Genomic DNA, 24976 nt, shown 5'->3' with positions numbered 1-24976 from the left:
CCTCCATGCAGTACCTGGTCCAACTTCTGAGAAGTGGAGAGCAGTGACAACCACTCCAGTTTCAGATGGAGTTTCCCGGTAGGTGCTTCTTCAAGAGCAAACCACTGCAACAATGTGGCCAGACAAGTAAGTAATTATTTGCATTCAGTCAGTGACAGGATTGCAGACAAAGTGTCTTACCTCATCAACTTTCTGTTCTTTGTGCAGCTCGGTCATATCAATCATAAGGCTGTGAATGAGGACAAATAACTGCTGAAACTGGAACAGCAAACAGTAAAGAGAAAAATCACACCAAACAGATGGGGGTCCAGATATCGATTGACTGCTTTGACAGCACTGGGTGTATCATTGTAGCCCTGAAATTTGCCCTTGGGCCGGTAACTGGGGATAACACCTCTACTTCATTATGAGTGATGTCCACTAGCAAAGATAGCTTTATCACATCTCCCCTGAGATATACTAGATTCTTAATTTTTTTTAATATATCTGCCACAAAGCTTGCTCTTCTTAGTTATCGGCCACATTACTGAGGTGCACCAGACCTTTGTTTCAAACAAAAGAAGTGCAATAACATCTCAACAGATTAGGAAATGACAAAGAGACTCACCTCCCCAGGAAGTCGTCTTTGTCCGGATCCTCATCAAACAGCTCTATCTCAAGATGCTGACCCGAGTGCTCATACACCAGTGCCTGAACACAAGAACAAACTGAAGCTCATTCCAACTGGCATGGAAGGTCAATAAATAGATTACCTGTCATGCAAACCAGGAGGAGACATAAATAAGACAAGTGGAAAACAGTGGCCCATAAGAACTGGACACAGATCAGCTTTTTTAGCGACAACAAACAGCTGTAAATGTTCTAATGGAAACATCCCCCCTTTTACTCTAACAGACATCCCAAACTCTCACCTCATATACTTCATTCCACTTGGGATGGAGGGTCTCCTTAATTGTCTTGCTCTGAAACAACTGGTTGCCGATCTGCACGATACCGTATGGGTCGGACTTGCCTTTGATCAGCCCTCCCAGAAATGTATCCTTCCCTTCCAGATCTTGAGCCTCCAGGAAGTAAATCCTTAGGACTCCCTGTGGAGCCATGCAGAGAGAGGTGTTAAGGAGAGGAGCTCTGAAATGGCAGCTTCTGACACTTGCTGGACATGGAGTTGATAAGATGTGACATTTTCAGTACTGATTGTTGGGGGGTTAGAAGGAAAGTACAAGAGGAAACTGTGACTTATTTCCATAATTACATAGTAACAAAATGTGAACATAACAGCTACTTTATTATTTGTTTGAATGAAAACATAAAATTCAGTCAATTGAATGAGCTAACCTTTACTTACTTTTACTTCCAAGACTGTGCTAGCTTGTGTGTCCATAAGTAGAGTTTCTACTACAGAATAGAGCTTTTATTGTTTTTTCCATTGTCAAATTTAATTTCACTTTAATATGTTTATCTTTAATAATAAACTTTTGCCTGGAAGAAAGTAGTAAGACTTGCAGAAGAAAGATTCATTTTTGTTGTCTGTTGTTGTCTGGCCACGCTATTTTCAACAAAACTACAAATTAAATCATTAGACTGATTTACATAACATCACACATGCATTTATTTTCTCACCTGAACTACTGTGTAGCATATTATGCACTTTCATTTCCCTCTTGCTTTATTAACCAATAGATATATTATATGTCCTTATTTTAAAATGCATGAAGGACTTATTAACCCAAGAGTGTTTTTGGTGGCTATTACAAGACTTTTTTTATTTTTGTGACTTTTTTAAGCCTCTGTATGCTACTCATTATTCCCAGGCCTTGGCTTGTAAATAAAGCTGAGCTGACATTTACAATTAGAGCCTTCAAACTGTGGAGCCAGCCCAGTCTCATAGCAAAGTGTAAAATACTCAAGTAAAAGTGATCTGTTCATGTACAAGGACACAACATTTCATGTTTTTCACACTCAACAAGACTTTGTAACTACTTTCTTACTTTTTTATGCCTTTTAAAAGTGGAACATTTATTTTGTGCACATGCACACAAATCAGCACATAGAGTACTGTGCAAAAGTCTTGAGCCACCCATTTCTTTATGTTTTTCTAGGAAAATGGGAAATAGGTGCAGTGACTTATCGAAGCATGTGCAAACATGTATATATGGCAAAACCAGTTGCACATGACCACCTTTATTCTTCCAGAGAGTCTGAACTCTCTTAGGCAGCATTCTTGGAATTTCTTTAAGTGTTCTTCAGGCTGGCTCAGGAATAGTTCTCCAGGCTTCTTGAAGAGCTTTCAAAGCTCTTCTTTGGATGTTGGCTGCTTTTTGTTTCATTCTCTTTTCCTATTATTTAAGGACATAACATTCAGATGCTGTTCATCTGCTGTAGATAGTTTTTTTAGGCCTTCCATTTCTTCTGTCCACCACTTCTCCAGTTTCCTGAATTTTTTTAAGGATACACTGCACACCATGCCAAGATATGCCATGTTTTCCCTAACAGCTAAATCAGCTCTTTGTTAATCACCTTGTTGGTGCAAAAATATTTTATAATTCTTCATAATTTTATGTTTCTCACATTGTGTTATCATTGGCATTTTCATAAATTCAGCTAAAAAAAATGGGAACATTTTATGTGTTTTTGCAACAGGCTGCTAAGAATAAAGTGCCCAAAGATGCCCAAAATTTTTTCTCTGCTAAGTTGCCTGTTATGTGTAGACAAAACACTGGTTAATTCCTTAAGTTAGGTGCCTTTCTTATGCTTGAATGCTTCACGGGTCAATGTTAGACGGTTTAACAAACAAACAACATTCCTTTGAAAATGGTCGGCTACAAGGACTGGACTGAAAATGGGTGACAGAGCAGCCAAACTTTGAAAGACCATCAGGAAGCCTGCAGAAATCTTATTTGCTCAAGCAGATGAAAACTCATTCCCCGAAATGCAAATTAATTGATTAGATATGCAAATATTCCATGAACTGCCATGAAAATATGTTGGTGGAGCTCTTGATCTCAGAATGACAACTTCTTTGTTATCGTTTCGACGTCTTCTTTCTTTATCCAAAGGCTTACGTGAATATTTGGGCGTGTGACAAGATTTTATCTGTTTTGGAGCCTCTTAATCTGTTTGTTTCCATCATGATCTCTGGACACTATTATCATTTCAGTTTTTCTTTTCCTTCCCATTTTGAATGTTTTAAACGCTTTTAAAAAATCTCTTTTATAAAAACCTTTTTGTTTGGGAGCATTCTAAAACTATATTATTAAACATGCTGAGTAATAATAACCCTCATTGTTCTAATCATCATAAAATTTCAATTTTAATTTTCACAATTTTAATTTTCTACAATAAAACATTAAACCCACAATGATGTGGATGTGGCTTACAGTGAAACACACTACAATTTTTATCTTGTTGCCATGGATACAAGTTCAAGCAACATAGCCTTTGCATACTTTTTTTATTGTTGTGGTTCTTTTGTTTTATTCGCCTTTAGCACTGAGAATGAACTATAAACCCCTGATAGCCGCTTTCTTTTACTACTGAAGAGCTTTGTGTACTAAGTATGAGCTCCCTGTGTGAAGCAGTCTGCTTACCAACTAATCAAAACACTTAGAAGAGCAGCCCATGTTTAATTAGATGCATTTAAAAAACTGCATTTGTACCTTTGGCATTGGAAAGCGCAGCTTGGCCAGCTCCACATTCCCGACAAGTGGGATAGTGAGTCGGTTGGGTAATACCAAATAACTGTAGATAATGTCTTGAATCAGGCTGTCAGAGAAGCCGCTGTAAGTACAGAGGGGAGCAATGAGAGAGGGGAGACAAAAGAAGATAAACAGAATGAAGCAATGAATTATTTAAAAGACAGTAAGGGTGCCCTTGGGTTATAAATATTCTCTTTTAATCTCAGCTTAAATATTTCTGTTTAACGTGTGCGACGACAATAGGAAAACTGGAGTCAGTTCAAGCACGTTGCTGCTGTTGGCCAACAAATGTCTGAATGTCTGTCTGATCCACTAATGATTCAGTGCTGAATGACAACAATGACGGTGAGGGCACAGGGTGACATTTCCATCAGACATTTCCTTTATTCATTTACCCAGTATGACACAGCTGGAAAATTGCAATCATGTCTAGAAAAAATTAAATTAGAATAAAAACTCATCAAGCTGGGTTACTGCCCAGCGTGTCCCTTGAAGAATGATAGTTATTACTATGAACCAGATGTCCATATATATCATAATATGGCTATCGTAATCAGGGGCATTTGTAATTTGCCCAAGATATCACCTCGAAAGGGTCCTGATATAATTTCTGGAGTTATCTGAGGACAACAATGAACACAATCTGCAAAATTGTCTGCAAAGAAACACTTAAATGCCATGTGAGGTGCAAAAGCATAACCTGATGCATAACCTAGCCAAAAGACTAGACATTTACCAACACATGCACCTGAAGTACCGGTCCTTTGTGCTTTCTAGGTGTCCAGCATTGAACAAGCACAGCAGCTGGGCAGAAGCCTCTATGTAATTGGTATTATAAATTTAGGAAACTTGCGTCGTTGGTGTCTTACTGAATTAGGCCCCCGATATTTTCAGTGGCTTCAATAAAATGTTACTGTGTGACAAAATTATTACCTTAACAGTAAAACTCTACTTGCTTCACTGATTAATGCACTGAGAAAAAATTGAAAACACAGTAAACTATGTATTTAGTCAAAGTTAAACCTTTTTGTTTCACCATATGAAAATAACAACACAGACACGTCTGATCTCTGACAGATAACAGCATGTGTAATTTGAAAGAACAGAAAGGCAAAGGTACAACAATGACAATCTAAACTAAATAAAGCTACTTCCTGTAATATAACAATCAACATTATTGTTAGTTATACCACATAAACAAAGCAGAAGCAAAATCTTGATACAATAAATGAAATAATATAAAGTGATGTCTGGGGATTGATTGCTAATAAAATCTAGTTGGTGACAGCTTCAGCTAAAGCTAACTCACCCACTATTTCCCTGTACAGTAATCCCTCACTTATTGGGGGTGTTACGTTCCAGGACCACCTGTGATAAGTGAAAATCCGCGAAGTAGGGACGCTATATTTATTTTAATACTTATATATTATTTTAGTAGTTATACACTATTTTAAGTTTTTATAAACCCTCCCCACACACTTATACACCAAATATATACATTACTGTACAACACGTACTGCGCATGTGAAGAACGAGTACCGCAAAAACTCGCGAAACAGTGAAAATACCGCAATAAATATTTTACACTAATATTGATTGAAAACCCGCGAAGTAGCGAGGGATTACTGTATTTGAAAAATTAGATTTATTGCTCAAACAGCTTAGTATATGGTTGGTCATACCATATAAATAAAGCAAGAAAATTAATTTATGATTAACAAAATGTTGTAATATAAAATAAACTGGTTTTCCTAACTAGCCCAGCTGAAAAAAAGGCATTGTTTTTTTAGGTAATGCATTTTGAGACCTTTTTTTTGCTTCCTCTAAGGTCTTTGATGATTATTAATAATTATTCTAAAAACTGATATAAAATTTATGAAATATTTTTGTTACATATATTAATTACTCTGTTGGCAAAGAGCCTTCAAATGCAGTGGCGACAAACATTAATGTTTCTACGACAACAGCTCGATTTTTTTTCCTCAAAACAAACGAGCTAAAACTGGGTGGAAATTTCTGAGGCTATCCTGCAAATCCAATAAAAACATTTAAAAGCAAAAGCACACCAGCGTGATACTGAAGCAGCACAGACACCAGATTAAAACAAACAAATGAAAAAAAAAAAAAACACATTTTGGTTGCCTTTGTTCGTCTGGAGCATTCATTTGATCAAGCCTCTGCTTAGCTTTCAAAAGACAGCGTGCAGAGACATTAGGATCCTCTGGCAGAGTGCTGATCAGTGCTGGAGCTTTTCTCCATCTAATAGCTGAGTGTGTAAAGGGATTCCTACTGCATCAGCACTATTTTTGCTGCTCCCTCGGCGTAAACACCGGAACACCCCCATGTCCCTGCCTGTGTTTATCTTTTCACTTTAGAACTCTCAACACTCAAGACTGCCTACCTAAACACTAACCTTATAATGTCCAGTATGATAATGCATTTTACATTCCACTGAGTGACATCAACAGCAAATATCCATCACTGTGATGGACAACAATAATTCAATTACACTAGCTTTGTTCTGCTGGATTGCAGCGACATTGAACAGCACCATTAAACACCATTAAATTCTACACAGGCATTTGTGATCCCTAAGAGATGAATCCTAACTGCAGCGATTCCCTGCCTTTTTCTCATGTATAATTAGCAGATAAAGGATTTCACTTATCTAGTAAAACATTCCCACATCTTCTGAAGAGACTGGAACTTTAGCCTTTACAAAAATTCAGGGCCCCCAGAGGAAGAATTTTAATGATCTCCTTCCACAATGAGGTTGAAATTTGTGGCTTGGAGTAATGTGTCAGCAAAAAAACCTGGATGGATTGCTATGGAAATTGATGCAGACACTTAGAGATAACTAGAAATTGCACTTATTGCCACTAGCGGGACTAATTTTTTGTCCTTTATATTGTGTGACTGAAAAACAACAGACTGTATATTAATGATGGACACAGTGGTCAGTTCCAACCCACTGTGAAGCCTCAATCTGAGAGTTGCTTGGTGTTTTGAAAATGGACGATCTGACAGAGAAACCTTTAATCACAACGTTGGCATCACAAGATCCTAAGATTAAGTATTTCCTTCTGTATGTTTTGTTGATTAATTTTAATCTGATAGTTTGCTTGCTGAGGTTGAGTCTTCAGTGATGGGTTTAATTCTTTCTCACTAATGATGAGACATGAGATGAGTTCAGGCTCTAAGAATCTCGGTTCTTCTTGTAGCCAAACACGTCACTCCCCACTGGCCACATTTAAAAATGCAGGTTTAAGGCACTTCCACTCACTATTCATCCATTTTTGATTTTCAGTCCATGTGCAAATCTAATCACATTTCCATTAGCCTCGCTGTGTTTTGTGCAAACACACAATATTAAGAAGTTGAATATAGTCCAATAAACATCAGCATGTCCACATTGTTTACTGTGAGAGCTGCTAGGATGGTTTTAGACTCTTGTTTTGATTCTGATTCTGAATGTAAACATGTAAAAAAAAATTAAAGTCTCATCTTAATAAGTTTTAAAGGGTGACACATTGGGCGAGCCTTCAAGTGAGCAGCTGATGCTGCATGTGTGGTATCTGGGATTTCACCACACAGCCTCAGCTAACCCCTCTATTTCTGCGTGCACCCCCCCCCCCCCCCCACACACACACACACACACACACACACACACACGTCCACCGCCATACTAACACACCCACATCCAGGCACACGAGCTCCATTTCATCCCCACAGAGCACTCAACATAAGAGAGTCCACTGAGCTCTTCCTGTGTCAACATGTCTCTCAACATCAGGCGGGCATGCAGCTGTAGTCCTAGAAAACTACATTCAATATTCATGCCTCCGTCTGCTTTTTTTAGGCTGTAAATAAGAACCACTCGAGATGGCAGCGTGTAATTGTGTTGGGCTGTTAGCAGCTCTTAATCGGCTCTCATTTACTTTCTGCTCTGCCCACACAACAACCGTGGGGAAAAAGACACTTAATACAAACAAAACAAAATGGGCAAGAATGAGGAAACAGCGAAAAAAAAACAAAGAACACTGATCTGGGCTGTTTTATCCCAGTAAGAGCATTTAACTGTTGTCTTAATCCTTTTATTCATGATGTGTGTGCAAATAAATGTACTGAAAGAAACACTGTATCACTTGAATTGATCTCATTGTTTGCTTGCAAATGCTTGACATAAGATACGTTTATCTAAATCAGGTCAGTCTGGTAAAGCTCTATGATAAAGTGCAGCAATAACAAAGACAAGGGCACCCAGGGCATCGGGCAGGTAAGGAAACCTCATAAGTGGAAAATACTTTCCAGTATAACTGGTGAAATTTATTTTGCCAGGAATTGGACAGTGAGTTAATATTCTGTGAAAATATATCAGTGGAGACAAGTCATTTTATCCCCTATGAAAATATGAAAATAATGAGTGTATAATACTTTTTGTTTCATTACAACTGAAGACATCGTTAGGTGAAATGCTAGATACTCTGAAAAAGCGTAATTAACAAGTTTTTAGGATAAAATGTGTTTAAATTAAAAAAAAAAACAAACTGCAGTTATATATCAAACAACTACACACGTGTCAACTTCACTTAAAGGCAGAAACTTCCTGCAAGTCCTCAAATCCTATGAAATCTCAGCTTTGTTTCTTGAGGGGCAACAAAAGCAAGTTGGAATTGACTTACTTGAGCCCAGGAATATCCAGTATATTGGAGAGGCCGGTCCAGTTTATGTCCACAAGCTGAAAGGGAAGTAAAAATGAGAGCATGCCCACGGGTTAGACGGTAAGAAGAGAAAGTGTGAATGATTTTAAATGGAGAAAAAACACTTAATGTTATTGTTTCTTGCCCCTGTATTACATTTACTCCTCATTTTCAGGCCAACAATCCTGACTTGATATTACCTGCAGAGACAGCACCAAACTTATATGCAGTAAATCCAAAGTTTTGCAGGTAGGTCGCTGCTGCTGTCTGAAAACAAATCACTGCTGTATTGTTTAGTCATGAGGTGTCATGCTGGAATATAAATTAAAAATAAAACAAACCTTTCTTATCTTATATTAAAGCTTGTTGTTTTTAACCTTTTAGTTTTCAATTTGGGGTCCACTGACCTGTAAGTGCTTAAATGCACGCTGTGTGCGCAATTAGCTACAGTTTATGAGTCACAACAGCAGCACAGAAAGCACTGATCCTTGAATGGCAATGAACACAAAAACACCTGCTTCCTGAAAGATTTATTGAAGCAGCAGCATCTGTCTGGCGTCTCATTAGGTCACAGAATAATGAGGCTGGAAACATTCTGCTTTTTCATTTTAACTTTCCAGTTTCATGCACTTTCTTACAAAATCTAGCAGCAGGTCAAATCTGGATGAGGGAGCGCGGTCAAAGGAAATCAAAGAGACCTGAGACGCAGGCAGATCCTGCTCCCCTCAGTGGCCTTTGATCAGTTCCTGCCTCCAAGCTGAGGGACTTGCGTTTTTCTAATGAGCCGTTCTCACCCTGCTTTTCTGCCCAACACTGCTTACACTGCAGCAGATGCACTGAGCTCTGCAGGGAAGAGGCGAGCACTGCAGGGCTACAAATGATGTACAGTAGGGGTGGTGTGGAAGGATACACCCGTCCCTACATATTGTATTCACAGAGTTATCAAAAGACTTGATAACAAGAGTGTGCTGAAAAAAGCACTGTCTTTAATCTAAGTGAATAATTTAAATCATAGAATAGTATCTATTTTCATAAATGACCAGATTTACAGACTAAAGCTTCTTAAAGGGGAGAATTTCCTGTTTGTAATCCCCTTCCTATATTATCATTTTATTACCGTAGGGGTGTAAGATTGTTTAAAAAATGAGAAAAGTGAAGAAATAGTTGCAACAGCACACAATCAGCTTGTTTTCTTAAGCTGCTCTTACACTTGCACTGCAGCCTTGAATTTTTCTAACACTACCCAGCAACGCAGTATATGAAAACACAAAAGTCAGAAGCATTGTGGATTGGACAAAAAAAAAAAAGAAAAAACATTTTAACCCACAGCTCCCTAACACAAAATCATGTAATATCTGATTGAGGCAATGTGAGGATAGAGCAGGTAGCATCATCATCATGTAGCTGTCATTCCTTGTTGACACCAAGTGTAATTTTTGCAAAGATTATGGCCACCCATTAGCCAATTGGACAGCAGAGTCGAGAAATATATGAGCCAATTGATTTGCTGCACAGTGGTGGTGTGCGGTGGCAAGCATTATCTGTTTATTATGATAATAAAGCTGTAGATAAGGGGACTCATTTTTCTTCTGTATCCATAACTTGATCTAACGTGGCACATGTTCAGAGCTTTGATAATGGCTCTGAATTAAACCATTATTGAAGGCATAATGTAACTTTGCGTATGCACAAACAGGTTTGTAAACCTTATTTTGCCAGAAGGTCATATTTGACTGTTGATTCTACACACGCAGTTGCTGTATCTCAGTAATCATTAGAAATCTACCCCCTATTCATTTAGACAAGGACAAAGGTGTTTTGATTGCTTCTAGAAGGGCATCATCTGCAAAAGTCATGTAATGTTCCACTCAGCTGAAACTCTGGATATTGACAGAAAATAGGAAGTGTAGCTTTGTTGTTCACAGGTTAAAAGACACCTATCAGCATCACAGTGTGCCTTGTTTGTTTAATCCTAAAAATTAAACTTTTCTTACATTTGGACAAAGCTTGGCAAGTTATTTCCAGCCAAAAATGAATCAATAAAATGAGTCTAATTAGAGCTTGTCAAAGTTATTCTTTTAATTAATGGTTTTTTAACAGTCTAACCAGTCTAACCATTAACTCTGCGATTTCCTAGCCAAAATTTGAAGTCACACCTCATCCATATCTGCAGAGAATAGTCTCTCTCTCATCTGGAATGTCATCAACTCTGTTTTTCATTGTATCATAAGATGAAAATACTGAACTTTCAGCACGGTGCCGGCTTTTTCATTTCATTCAGTTATTCTCCACTAGCATATAACTTGCCCCGATCATCTTATCAGACACTTTCACACCATCCAACCCATAATCTTGCCTCCTGCAGTTCAGATCCTTTAAAAGTAGGCATGCTTTTTTTTTTGTTCCAAGTGCCTTTTTATCTTGCTTGGCAACAAGTTAGCATTAGTTATCTCCTCCAAAGCTTAATGGATGTCAGCAACTGAAGGTTGCTGGCATCCCTGATCCAGCTGAAGCCATAAGCCAGGTAGCTTTCTCAGATAGTGCCTTTTTTCTTCTTTTTTCTCCTTTGGGTGGTTTTGTGTGGTTTTCTTCTCACCAGTGATCACATTTACCTCCTCACTTTCAGTCAGGGCCTTCAATGCATGATTAAAACCCCTTAACTGGCAGCAAATAAAATCACCTGAAACAACTACATAACACCCTCTGGTTATTATTGGCTCTGAACAACCCATTTCATAGCCTATTAATCGGCTGCGTCTGGTCCGCGGGCCGAATGAAGTGCATTTATATGGCAGGCTAGACCCGCCCATTTTGACTGACACCTCATTCGGCCAATAATGTTAAGAAATGGGTTTCCCAGAGCCAATAATACTCAGAGGGCGTCACGTAGCTTTGTCAGGTGATTTGGTGCAGCCAGTTACATGATTGGCCGAATGACGTGTCAATAAAAATGGGAGGGTCTAGCCTGCCATATAAAAGGGACTACAAACGGCCCGTCACCGGGCCCTTGCCAGTTAAGGGGCTACGAGTATCTGATATCCATCCATCCATCCATCCATCCTGGTCAGGGTCGTGGGGGGCTGGAGCCTATCCCAGCCGTCATAAGGCAAGAGGCAGGGTATACCCTGTACAGGTCACCAGCCTGTCACAGGGCTCTGATATGCACTAATATAGTACATTTAAATTTCTGCCATTACTTTTGTGCAGTTACAATAATAAAATTGTATACATAAAATTCCATGGCACACCAGGATTTGCCTCAAGGTGCGTCATTTAACCTAACTGAAAATCCCATTGGTCAGGACATCCAAACAATATAAATCTATTATTGACTTTGTGTGTGTAGTGTAAACCATCCCACACACTCTACTAATTAGTACATACATGAATTCATAGTAATAATAACCATGTTTGTGATTCAGTCAGGTCCTTCACTGACATCAGTCATACGTATAAGTATAAAACTGTCATCTGAGCCTGAGCAGTCAAATCTCTTCTGCCTCGCTGCAGAATGTGCTGCATCTTTTTATTTAGGCTGCACTGAGTTGCATCAGCACAATCGTACTGTCCAGACATGTTTAAGACCTCTTATGGTCTGGAAATGTTTCTATTACGTTTGACACTCAGCCTCAGACCTTGTATGACACAAAGGGGAAAAGGACCATGATGTTTAGATTTTTTTACCCACAGTAAATAGCTCTAGTTGTAATAGTAACTGCTCTAATAATTCATTTTCACTTTTCTCCAGGAGACCAATGTGATGTTCTTTATATAGGAGTACATCTCTTTACATGCGGGAATGCACATGATTTACTGACTGGAAGCTGCTTCTTCTTTCAGCCTCCTACAATAATGTCTCTACCTTGAGCTTTAGCTTAGTGCCTGGGGTAGAAAAATCTGCCAAAGTAGGTCTGGCTTGATCTGCAGCTATTTAAAGCACCGCTACAGTTCCACTGGGTCCTCCCATTTGATATAAATCGGTCAAATATTTTTAAGCTGTGCAGCAGTGACTCTGCCAACGGGGCTGAACGGGGGGAACGATGGAACCTCCTCTGGACGTGTAAACAACTGGAAATGTGAATGCAAATCATGTAAACACTGTTTGCAATGTAAGAGCATAAACAATGGTCGACAGTAATGACAGTGAATTAAAACTGAGAGAAATTAGTATGATAAAGCATAAGAAACACGTTAGACTGTGATCCAGTGGTGACTCTGACTGAAATTATGTTTTTAAACTTCAATTTCTGTCCAATATATCTTCCTTAAAAGGCAAGGAGATTAGTAAAGCACGCAAGCAAGATGCAACCGCTTTATGAGGTTCAATGTTAGGCTTAGTAAGAACAGTGAAAACCATAGAGGAGTATTAAAAAAGATTCAGGACAGCAAAATAATCATGGCAACCTTGGCCAATATAGTGTAATATGTAATAAAAAGAAGTGGAGGAAAGCATACAGTCCAAAAGTTTTCCTTTCTTTCTGAATGTCAATTTAGTGTCATCCCTGAATTAATAATGTGCTGAACTGTGGTGCCATCTCAGGCTTTGTGGTTCAGCAGCCTTCCCTCTCTTCATATTGCATTTAATCAAACTGCAGTGTCACTATGACGTCAGCCGCTGCTCTGTTAAGTAAGTTTAATCGAGTAAGTCTCAATATTAGCATCTTACTAGCACTTACTGGCTTCTTCAGGAAGAACAAAGACAGAGCTCCGACGAGAGGCATATCACCCAGCAACGGTTCCATCACCACTCTCAACACACCGTGGATCTATGGAAACATAAGAGGAACAACACATTGATATATACAAACACAAACAGAAAGCTACAGGGAACTCACACCGTGTTGATCCTTGACATTTGCCAGCAGCAGAGCCGCTGGAGCTCTAACACATGACAGGTTGGAAACTCTATCACTGCCTGACTTCACACCTGCCCTGTGTCATCCTCCACCTTCTTCATAACATATTATGACAATTATGAGGATTATGGCTTTGGAAATGCTTTAGATGTATCATGTGGACATCACACAGCTGCTCTAATCCGCAGAATGGGAACAAAGGAGGTTTGAATTCTAGCACCAATATATTTGCTGTGAAGATATATTCTTTTTTTGAGGAAAGCGAATTGCGCCAGTAAATCCAATACTAATGACTGAAGCCCCTGAGAAACGAAAAACAAACACTGCTCTTGAAACCAATGCGAATAAAGTTCTTTCAGTGTTTGCAGGTAGTTCTTTAAAGTTATTTCTGTGACTAAGGAACGTTCAAGCTGAGACATTATTTCCTTTCTCTCTGCTCGCTGTGAGATTGAATCAGCTCCTTAGAAAATAAAACTTACAGAAGGCTGTAACAGTAAAATGAAGTTCTCATCGGTGAACGTCAAATAGGACAGGCACAAGAAGTTAAGCCTCCTCTGGGTGCAATAATTCGCCCGAAAATCACAGTAAATTTAAGTGGAGCTGTATTTCACACTGAACCAAGCCAGTTTCTTGCTTAACTCATGAGTATTTATAGCAATATTGACAAAACTGTCCAAAGGAATAATAGTGGCTTAAAGACATGGTGACCTACACCGGCAGTAGACTAGCAAGGAAACAACGAAATATGAACATTTAAAATAATGAACTTGTTATAAAAATACTGCACTTTAATGTGTCATGTGATTTATTTGCAGGTTTAATGAGATATTAGTGCAAAGCAGCAGTGGTTAAAAGGGAACTCCATCACATTTATGTTTAACCCCACTCTTCTAAGCTTAAAGTTAATGAAGTCAATCCCACCTTTGTAATCTCTGTAATACAATCCAGCTCAAAGTTGGACTAATGTATTATTGGATGAATATAATCTACAGCGATACGGTATGTTGGTCTGCCAGGAACAGACCTAATGGCAACGGGTCTCCAAGGAGCAAAGATTGCCCTTTTCTGCCTGCTGCTGCTCGACAGCAACACACAAAGGGACAAAGGCGTACAAGAATAACAACAACACAGAGACGCAAAATACTTCAGAGTAATTGGGCTGCATAGTGAAAGGGAATCTTCTCAACCAACATAATTAAGGTTTAGCTGTTTTATATTATTTGTTTAAAACTCTGTTTAAGAGACATATTTTAAAAATAAGGGCCTCACAGTAGTGACCAACTTACAACAAACATAATAATCTTGTAACATCTCCTATATGTTATCTTAACAGTTTGGCAAAGTAGTAGCTCCCAACATCAGAACCCCCTGTGGGTCTCAATATAGAGGTGAGAAAAACAGGATGGCAAAAACAAAGACATGAAAAATCCCAGTCATTAAGGTTTATTCTTGGTTTTATTTATTGGTTCAATAGTGATGGTTCCAGGTTTCTGTATTCTACTTACTGAGTCTTAGTTTCTACTTGAGTTCCATCCTTTATTTGTTGTATATCTAGTGCCCCCGGTGTTTCCCTTTGTCCTCCTCTGTCCCTTGTTCCTTTGTTGGGGCCTTCTGTGTTCCCCAATCTTTACCCCTGTGTTTAGTGTTAGTCTTCATGTCTCTGTTAGTCTTTTTGCCTTTTAAGTTATTTCCTGTTTTGATTTGATGGTTGTGTGTCTTGACTCTTGTTTTTACTTCCTGTCTTCCCTCCTGTTTTCCTGGTTGTCTTTGCCTGTGTATGATTACCTGTGTCTTGTTCTCCATCTGTTTCTCATCCCAAATCATTTCCCAGTGTATACATAGCCCCCCTCCTGTCTTTGTTATGTTGTCCGTTGAGCTCTGTGTCTTCTCTTGTTTATGGTTTCTGGTTTCCTCTTGTGTGCGCTCTAGGTTTCTCTGGTTTGTGTTGTTTTACACTGCTCAACAAATTAAGGGAAGACTCAGTGAAGTCAGTGAAACTTCAGGAATATCGGTGTTGCCGTGAGAAAGTTTGCCGTGTCTCCCACCTCAGTCTCAAGAATATGGTTGAAATACCAGTAGACGAGACTTTACACAAGGAGAGCTGGACATGGCTGTAGAAGGACGACAACCCAGCAGCAGTATCTGCTCCTTTGTGCAAGAAGGAACAGGAGGAACACTGCCAGAGCCATACAAAATGACCTCCAGTGATCTACTCCTGTTCATCTATCTGACCACACTGTCAGAAACAGACTCCACGAGGGCGGCATGACCGCTCAGCGTCCTGAAACTGATTCACGATGGTTTATAATTCCTAACTGGACAGACTGCAATTCCTTAAGTTTAACTGATTTTGTGCAATACTGTGATGATTGCATGTTCACTTAATTTTTGTGAGTCGTGGAGATTTCTGATTAGTCAGACCTTTGTTATAGACCACTATACATCTGCAAAGTAAACCACTCATTTTACTTTGCATATCTTGAGTCCTGGATTTCAATCCTCTTCACACCACCCCTGACAATACTGGGTAGTTTTACCTCTTGATATACATTACAGTACATTATTATTACAAAACTTCACACTCATCAGTATGAGCACATATGAACACATTCCCACACCCTTGAATCCAGACTTCTGTCTCTGTGTTTTTGCCAGAGTCTAATGCCACTGTACACTTAGACCTGACAAGATAGAATCTTGAAATCACAGCATTGTTTTGTATCCAGTGCTTCATGCTCCTTTTCTGTTTCCAGTATAGAGACCTTAATTCTTACCATAGGGAGAGTACCTCTATGAGGATGTGAAACAAATCAGAAAAAAGGAATCTCCTCACCTGGATGCTCTTGATGCCAGCTTTGCAGTAGTAGCGTTTAATGTCTACTTCGATCTCAGTGTTGCCAACAAAGCTGAGTGATAAAAACAAAAGTATGTCAAGTAAAAATCCTCTATTATGGATGCATCACTTTTTAAGATTTTGATCCTCTTCTTCAGGCCTTTGAAGTTGCAATCCTTTCCACACTGCATTCACGTGTGCACAAAGCACAAGCTATTAAATTGCACAAAGCTGAATGGAAAGAGGCTATTTACATACTAACCTCTGTGTGAAAACAATGTGAGTTCCTTTAGCTGCACTGAAAACAGATACTCCAATTGTTCCCATGTTGTATTTTTAACACAAGACAAGTACTGTCACAAGCAAATAATGTCTATTACTATAATGACAAGAAAGCTTAAAAATAAATATTTTGGGACAATGGCCTGGTTGGCTCACCTGATCTGTAGGTCCATAATAATCTGTCGCTTATCCATGTTTTCTGTGTAAACCTTGACCCCGTTGATCCTCAGCGGCTGCAACATAAAAGAAGGAACCACAAGGTCGGCTTCTCCATCACTCCAAGCAATCGGCACAAAACAAATGCCTCCGCCCCTCCCAACCCCCACGTGGTTACCACAAGGTCGACCCCCCCCTCCCGACCCCCGCATGGAAACTATTTATGAAACGAGAACATATGTCAGCGACGTGCATGCATGTTCATGTTCTAGCTACAGCGCACCCTCATCAGCTGTCCCACGGCACCTGCTGCTAGCAGTTTGTTTTGTCACAACGAGATGCTCACTTTGTCTCCCATGTCGATCTTGGTGAAGGAGAAGGTGCTGAGGTGGGCGTTGGACTCCTTCACCGCCGGCTCGATCACCTCATGGAACTGCTTTTCCACAAACTGACAGATGTAGGGCCACATCTGTTTCACTGTCTAAGGGGATACAGAAAGAGAGAAATCAAAGAGTTTTGGAGCAAATTTAAAACATATTGATTATATAACTATTCTAAAGGACATATACATGTATTTTCTGTAAGAATTTATACATGGAAAAGCACATCCTTTACAGTAAAATATTCAAACTGTAGTTCTATTTCAGTAAACCCTTGTCAAACCCATGCACATCAAGCAGGAACGCTAACACATGAATGTTTTAAATCCCCAGTTAGCTCAATTTAAAGTATACTCATGAGTGACTCCAAATTTACATCCTGGTTGTTGCCATGAGTTTTCCAAGGGTTAATGCATTTCACAGTGCTGCATGTTAAGTCAGGGCTGCATGTTAAGTCAGATGTGCTGCAGTGGCAACAGTCACTGCCCCAGCGAGAAGAGGAGAGGGAGCATTAGAGCAACAGACATCTCATTTTTTGTGCCTTTTACAAAGCACAAAAAAGAGGAGGGCTTCACTCAAGCTGACAAATTCAAGAGACTGCTGGTCGATTCGTTACCTTGTTCAGCCACTCCACCCGCTCTACATCTGGGAAGTGGACCTGCAATGGAGAAAACAGAGCAGATCATCTCCTGGTTGATTTCAGAAAGCCTTTTAAAGAAAAATGCTGTTTCACTGATAGATGCTTAGACAGACAGAGGGGTTGGCTAAAAATGTCATCCATCCATCTAATTTCTTAACCATTTATACAGTTTAGGGTTGGGGTGGGGCTGGAACCAATCCCAGCTATCTCAGGGTGAGAGTTACAGCCTTGACAGGTTGCCAGGTTATCAAAGGGCTAACACGGAGAGACACAGACAATCATTCACACTCACATCCACTCCTACAGACAATTCACCACCTAACTTAAACTAATCAGTGTTTTCAGATTGTAGGAAGACAACTTCGGCACCTGGATGAAAGTCGCACAGGCACAGAGAGAGAACATGCTATGAGGCAACAGTACTAACCACTGCATCACCATGCTACCCCCAAAATTACCACAATTCTAACTAACATGATGACTGCACAAAGTCCTAAAGCCTTACACCAAAAGAATGGATTTCTATCCTCCTCTGAGATGCTTTGTCAGCTGAAGCTGTTTCTGTCTGTTGATGGGTCTTTCCACGTTTCTTTACTTTTTAACATGTTTAATTTTTTGTATTTGGTTAGTAAAAATTATGCTCAATGGGGTTACATAGTAAGATCTGTCATTTCTAAACCTCATGTTGAAGCTGAGTGTCTGCACTTTAACCTCATATTCATTGTATGACTGTAACCTGAATATGATTTGGTAAAGGGCTAAAATATTAAATTATATACGTGGATCTAACTGTAGATGCATAAATTTAACTCAATGAAAATGTTAACTACCAAAATACTTAGAATTTCTCCTGAAGGGGGCATTTAATATTTGTTCGAAACTTCAGTGATAACACAAGTAGTGGTCACACTTTTTGATGTTGCCATCTTTAGAGCCACGCTGCTATTTCAGCATGGCTAAATTTACCAATTTAAAAAGAATATGGTCTGGAAGCCTATTTATTATTGATGCTTGCACTGAAGCTAAGAGTAAAGAGTAACTGTCTCCTCCAATACAAGCTGTCCAAAATAGTTGCATCTAGTGGCAGTTTACTTTTAAACCTAATCACATTTGCTATCATTTTCAATTTTAAGGGTTTTTAGGCTGTAATACTACATAAAAGGAAAAGCAACAGCTTGAAAATCTAAAACGAATAATGTTTGATCAATATTTTTTTTCATTTTATTACTAAATGATTCCAAAAGAGGAGGAGATGATGTGTTTCTGCTGGATTCTGATGCACGAGAACACTTACTAAGGTCGATTTTTGCTATGTAGTCATTGCTGAAGGTGAAGAAAAAAAGATGAAAAAGAAGGTTGAAACACTCTTCAAGCAAAGGTCACTTGATTCATTCTTGTTTATCTCTCTACACTGTAAACCCGGATAAGTTGAATCTACTTAAAAAAAAACAAGGTAACTCGTTGCCTTAAATTTTTTAAGTAATGAAACAGTTCATTTAACTCAGCCTGTTAAGTAAGCACTACTCCATATATGACCAAACCTATCTTTTATAGTTCATGAAAAAATAAAATGTCTTTTGATCAATCAATCCCCCTATCCTTTTCATGGTTGTGTGGAGGTGGTGGGGGCTGGAGTCTATCCCAGCTGACAAGGCAGTAAGATGCAGGGCTAACACAGACAACCATTCACACCTGTGGGCAATTTAACCTAACCCCAGTAACTGCATTAATCCAGTCTGTTAAAATTGGTATAAACTAGATTTTTAGCAGGTGCAAAACTTGATGATATTAAGTTGTTTGAACTCAAACACATGATTACAATAAGATAGACCATCAAAAAGTACAGTCTACTCAGCATTAACAAGTAATGTTCACATTCTAGGCAATTTTAAGTAATATGAACTCAATATTTTTAAGTGGAATCAAAATCTGGGTTTACAGTGTACCTGAAGACAGTTTCACATAACCTTTCCTTCATCACCATATTTTATGCACGATAACTTGACATCCAAGCAAATCTTTTTTTTTTCTTTCACATGTGGCATGTGAGTAAAATGCAGCCATGCTACATTTCTAAACAAATATTTCTAATTAATCTTGTATTAAGGGACAGCTGAGCACTGAAATATATGAAACATAACTGAAAGTAACATCGCTCTTTAGTCAAACCTTTTCAGACTTCTACACGATTTGTGCTTGTCGAATGACCAAAGTAAATCACTGACCTGACAGGAGCTAAAGGAAATGTCTCAGACAAAGTCAACACAGTACATAAAGGTGTTCAGTACTGCAGACACCTCCATAATAGAAAACAGATGAACCATGTCCTCTCCATCATTTTAATTTAAGGTGTTTACTCCCTTACCTCAACAGAAGCCTCAATCAAGCCTCTTATGATGATTGTAGAATGATGGCTACTTCATTGGGTATACCTTTAAACTGCTTTCTAATGCAAATATCTAATCAACCAGTCATATGGTAACAATTCAGTGCATTTAGGCATGTAGACATAATCAAGGTGACCTGCTCAAATTTAAACTGAGCATCAGAATGGGGAAGAAAGGTGATTTAAGTGACTTTAAACACAGCATAGTTGTTGGTTGTATTTCAGAAACTGCTGATATACTGGGATTTTCCCACACAACCATCTCTAGGGTTTACAGAGGATGGTCGAAAAAAGAGAAAATATCCAGTGAGCGGCATTTCTCTGTTTGAAAAGGCTTTGTTGATGTCAGTGGTCAGAGGAGAATGGCCAGAGCTGATAGGAACGCAACAGTAACTCAAATAACCGCTCATTACAACCAAGGTGTGCAAGGTATGTAGGTGTGCATCTTTGAACGCGCAACACGTCAAACCTTGAAGCACATGGACTATAACAGCAGAAGACCACACTGGGTGTTAATCCTGTCATAGAAAACAGGAAACTGAGGCTACAATTCAGAAAAAAATGTCACCAAAACTGGACACTAGATTTCTGCTGCGACATTCGGATGGTAAGGTCGGACTATGGCATAAATAACATGAAGGCATGGATCCATCCTGCCTTCTATCAACAGTGGCAGGGTAACAGTGAGGGGCTACTTTCTTGGCACAGTTTGGGCCCCTTAGTACCAACTGAGCATCATTTAAATGCCACAGTCTACCTGAGTATTGTTGCTGACCATGTCAAACTGTCACACTGGCTTCTTGAACATCACACTGAGTTCACTGTACTCAAACAGCCTCCACAGTCACCAGATCTCACAATCAGGCCACTAATATTCTTGATCACAAGCTGAAGGAGTCAATCACATCACTGCCATGTTCCTAAGAAATATGCAAAGTTTTGATCATTTCAATACATTTGCATCAAACTAATTTATAAATGTTTACACAGTCAGACTTTCCTGGTGCTCAGTGAACCCCCAAAAATGGACCCTTACTGGGCTCATTTTAAGATTAAACAGTTCTTAAAGAGGGATCAGTCAGGCATTCATGAATATTCTACTACCTCTTGTTCCCTTGTGCTTCATTACCATACTGCAGATTGTGCCTTGTTTTGGCTCGTCTCTCTCTGTTTTGTTGTGTTAAGAGTTCTGTGTTTCTTAACATATATATTAGTGTATAGATTGTGTTTCTTATTGACTTTTGTGTTTCAAAAGCCAATCCAGAAAAGTACACTGCAAACTAGCTTATAAAGACTGTAAATGCTGTTATGTGTGGCATGGTTCAGAAAAAATAAAGATGAAGCAACTGGCTGGACCTCTGCTGAGACATGACATGTGAAGAGCCAGCACCATCTCTCATGGAGTCAGCAAAAGTGCTGATCCAGCATTTATGTCAAAGTGTGAATAAAGCAGTGACATGAGCAGGGTGACAGAGACCAGAAAGTCACAGCTAATATAAAAGATTGCAGCTATAACATGAAATAATATAATCCTGAGGAAGAGATGCTGGAAAGACCTCATTAATTACCCTTGACACAGTGACCTCATTCATAAAATCTAGGTGAGGTAATGATGACTCACTTCACAGCAAATGTTATTTTAAGCGCTCGCTGAGGAAACTGAGCTGTGCAGCAAGAATCAGGGAAATGTTTCTTAATTATTTAGTTCCAGTCGTCCTTGCTGTGTAGGTGTTACACCGAAGGCTCGCTGAGCTTTGCCTCTTAAAGTCATAATTAACAATTTGCCCGGGTTTTGAATGAAAGATGGTTATTCTCACTGGCTTCAAACTGCCTTAATGGCTCACTGAGTCAGAGGTGCTCACATCTTGAAAGAAAATATGTCCTTTAGCTAATAACACATGAAAATATTGAAGTCTAAACACAATGTCAGCAAAGTAGAAATGGGCTTTAATTCAGGTGAAATAAAACATCCCGATTGCAGCCACATAATGCTGTGCTCTCAAACGATTTCTGGTAAGTCACAGAGACAGAAGGCGCAAGTAAAGGTCACATATACTGCAGACAATCTGAGCCCTCTGAACTACACACCTACAGCTCCACATACCTAAAGTCAATCTCAGTTTGTACAGCGGCATACTGCTCGTTTACTGCTGCTATGTGAGACCAGAAGAAAACAAACTCTGCACAAATAAACTGTGACCAGCGAGTCTGAGGAAAACACAACTATATCTACTGCAGCTGTGCTGTCGCACTGTTCTGTGCATAAAATAGTCGCTGGCCAACTTGCCTGGTACAGAAACAGGTTTTATCTATGTAGCTAATTTCCCCATTCATGTCAACTGTAGGGGATGATTCTTTAAAATAACTGCCTCATTTGAATTTTGTTAAGTTGACTATTTCAACTTGTGGGCCTTATTATGCTTTATATGCCCTATTCTACTAAAGCACATTGTTAAAAATACACATAATACTGCAATTCTTTTAAAAGTCCTAAATGTTAAATACATATTTTGGACTAAAAAGGCATGGGCAATACATTTTGGGCCAGTGGAATAAACTGGTGGCACTCCAGAGCTACATTTTTAGATCTAATGAATTAAAGCATTCAAAGTATGAAAGAAATGGCACACCGTGCTGCTTTTGGATTTTTCCACTGGAAAGGAAACAGTGGAGGTGACATGAGTCTTCACAGCTTTCTTGCTGATAAGAAGAGGAGTGGGAAAATGCTTGTGGGAATCAACAACTTCCAAACGCCTGTGATCAGTGTTCTCTGCACTCCTGATGCATTTACTGATAGCAATTTAGCCTGATAGCAAGTCAAGATTGCTTTAAAAAATCCAGCTAGGCAGCAAGCCATCCTCTCTGACAGTGAACCAAGTTGACTATCTACCTGTTCAATCAGCTCAGCCGTCCATAAGTCTTTGCTGTTTTCTAATTCAATCTGATTCAGCTCCTGAGACAGATACAGACACATAGCATGCAGGCCTGTGGGGTTCAGCAGGTGCACGTGAGCTGGGATTAATGGACCTTGTTTACAACACTGAGAATGAAACTGTTTTGGAGAAAAAAGCAGAGGACTGTATAGATGCAGTGGATGCTAATCTCTATAAATTACACTTCGTAGAAGGAGGCAGGTCAATCTATGTGCTGACCTCTAACAGGTGATGACAGAAAGCAGAGCTCTTTTCAGCAAACTCTCACTTGATGCTCTGGCTTTTTTATCTTAAAGTCTTTATCTTGATGTACAGTTTTGATTAATGTCTGGTATGTTTTCCTCATTGTGTTTGAGTACAAAACGAAAAAGCAGAACAGATACATTAACAGCCTATGTGTGTAAGAATGTTGTCCAAAATTTGAAAATAAAATAAAAACTAAGACATAAAGCATATAGTATTTTTATATCAGATAATTAATTACTGATAATGTGAATGCTAATATAATGAGCCATTCACAATCAGTGTTCCCTTGAATGCTTACAGTTATGGGTATGGCAATGGCTAAAATGCTGAGATCAAGGCTCCATAACTTCACTGATGGGTGATGTTATGGTGACTTCATCCATCTTTTATATGTAGTCAGTGATACTTTTGACTGCATTCATCTTTCATTTATAACCATTTTCAATGTGTTTGAAATAAGAAAAGCCATTTTTACCTAAATGTTCGAGTTTTTTGATTCACATCTGTGCCACTTATCCAATTCAGGGTTGTTTTTCCACCAAGAAAAAAACACAGCCAGATGGTGGATTCAAACTCAGGACCTTTTTGCTGTGCAGCAACAGTGCAAAGCACCGTGCCACCCTTCTGCCATGTACCAGCTAGACTGCAAAATTTAGCAAAGAGCTATGTGCAAAACTGTTGTGACATCAGCTGACCACTGACTCACCCTGCATAAATACAGACCAGGATATAAACTGGAACAGACAGGAGTGCATTTTAGCAACTGATATTGGGGTGTGGGAGCACGTCACTAAAAACACAGTGGAAGAAATACCATCTTTTTGTGCACAGTGGGGAGAAATCTGCAACAGCCAAGATTTAAGAGTCATAACTGGCAACAGTGAGATGTGCTCAGCTTGTCAGACTGGAGGCTGTCAATCATTGTGAAGCCCTGAAAGATCCATTGTGATTTCCCACGAGGACAAACCGCTGCTGCTGCTGCTATGACCACAGTTTTATAAAGAACAAACTTAAAAACAGGGAGGTGCTGAATTTAGTAATTTCTCTTTCTTTCAAGTGGGATGCTTTCCCTCAATCCCATCTAACTCCTCCATCCCCTGTAATGGCCTCTATGCATCTTCAGCCATGTGTCAGCAGAACAGGCTGACACAAGGAACACCACAAACCTCCTCTGACTCTGATACAGAAAGTCTTCATTTTGAAGGCTTGCAAGTTATTCGTCATTTAAATTTGAAGTTTATTTCAGTTGTATTTTTTACTCAGAGAACACTTTTCAAATTAACTCAGAATTGTTTACATAAACAGTCTGGCCCACTCAGACTCTCCGGGGAACTAAAAACGCTTTGGTAAAGCAAATTTGTCTGTCTCCCTTTAGGTTTTACAGAAGATAGACTTTACTCATAGACTTGATCTTTTACAGTCAGATTATTTCTCTCTAATGGGTGCAGTAAAATCTAACCTTCAATTGGGAGACTAAGGCAAGCCGTTTACTTTCATATGTTTACCCATGAATCCTTTCAAAAGCACTAGTGCTGAGAAATCCCACATGTGACAAAAATGATGAGCCCTTTTTTTAAAGCCTGGAATTACCCTGTGAATATTTATCTCTAAATATAATTTAGAACTGTGTTATTACCCAATTTTCAGTTTGTGTTTGAATTCAAACGGATTAAATGCCACCTACAGTATAGTTTCTCACTGGTTTATAAACTGGGGGCTGGTGAGGGTCTTTGAGGAGGCAACTCAAAACCCTAAACTGTTAAAACCAGCAAGGAAACTCAAGGAAATCTTACACTGTCTTAACATTTTGCCAAGATAACGTGCTGCAGAAATAGACTGACTTACTACAAGTGAGATAGCCAGTCTGAA

At 39.1% G+C, this 24976-nt stretch overlaps 1 protein-coding gene across 3 annotated transcripts in view; it reads right to left on the bottom strand.

Annotated features, from left to right (window-relative positions):
* esyt2b (extended synaptotagmin-like protein 2b) overlaps positions 1–24976 on the bottom strand; it is a 40683-nt gene that overhangs the window by 14556 nt on the left and 1151 nt on the right. For all 3 annotated transcript variants that reach the window (XM_030756526.1, XM_030756527.1, XM_030756528.1), the window contains exons 2-12: positions 17519–17560; positions 16869–17003; positions 16523–16599; positions 16085–16157; positions 13072–13161; positions 8378–8433; positions 3657–3777; positions 912–1088; positions 608–690; positions 181–229; positions 15–104 (exon numbers count right to left, since the gene is read on the bottom strand). In XM_030756526.1, coding sequence (XP_030612386.1) covers positions 15–104; positions 181–229; positions 608–690; positions 912–1088; positions 3657–3777; positions 8378–8433; positions 13072–13161; positions 16085–16157; positions 16523–16599; positions 16869–17003; positions 17519–17560 — 993 coding nt within the window. The remainder of the gene's footprint in view (positions 1–14; positions 105–180; positions 230–607; positions 691–911; positions 1089–3656; positions 3778–8377; positions 8434–13071; positions 13162–16084; positions 16158–16522; positions 16600–16868; positions 17004–17518; positions 17561–24976) is intronic.

The sequence above is a fragment of the Archocentrus centrarchus genome, chromosome 20, assembly GCF_007364275.1.
Source record: "Archocentrus centrarchus isolate MPI-CPG fArcCen1 chromosome 20, fArcCen1, whole genome shotgun sequence".
Lineage (NCBI taxonomy): Eukaryota > Metazoa > Chordata > Actinopteri > Cichliformes > Cichlidae > Archocentrus > Archocentrus centrarchus.
This window is presented reverse-complemented; position numbering and strand designations above follow the sequence as displayed.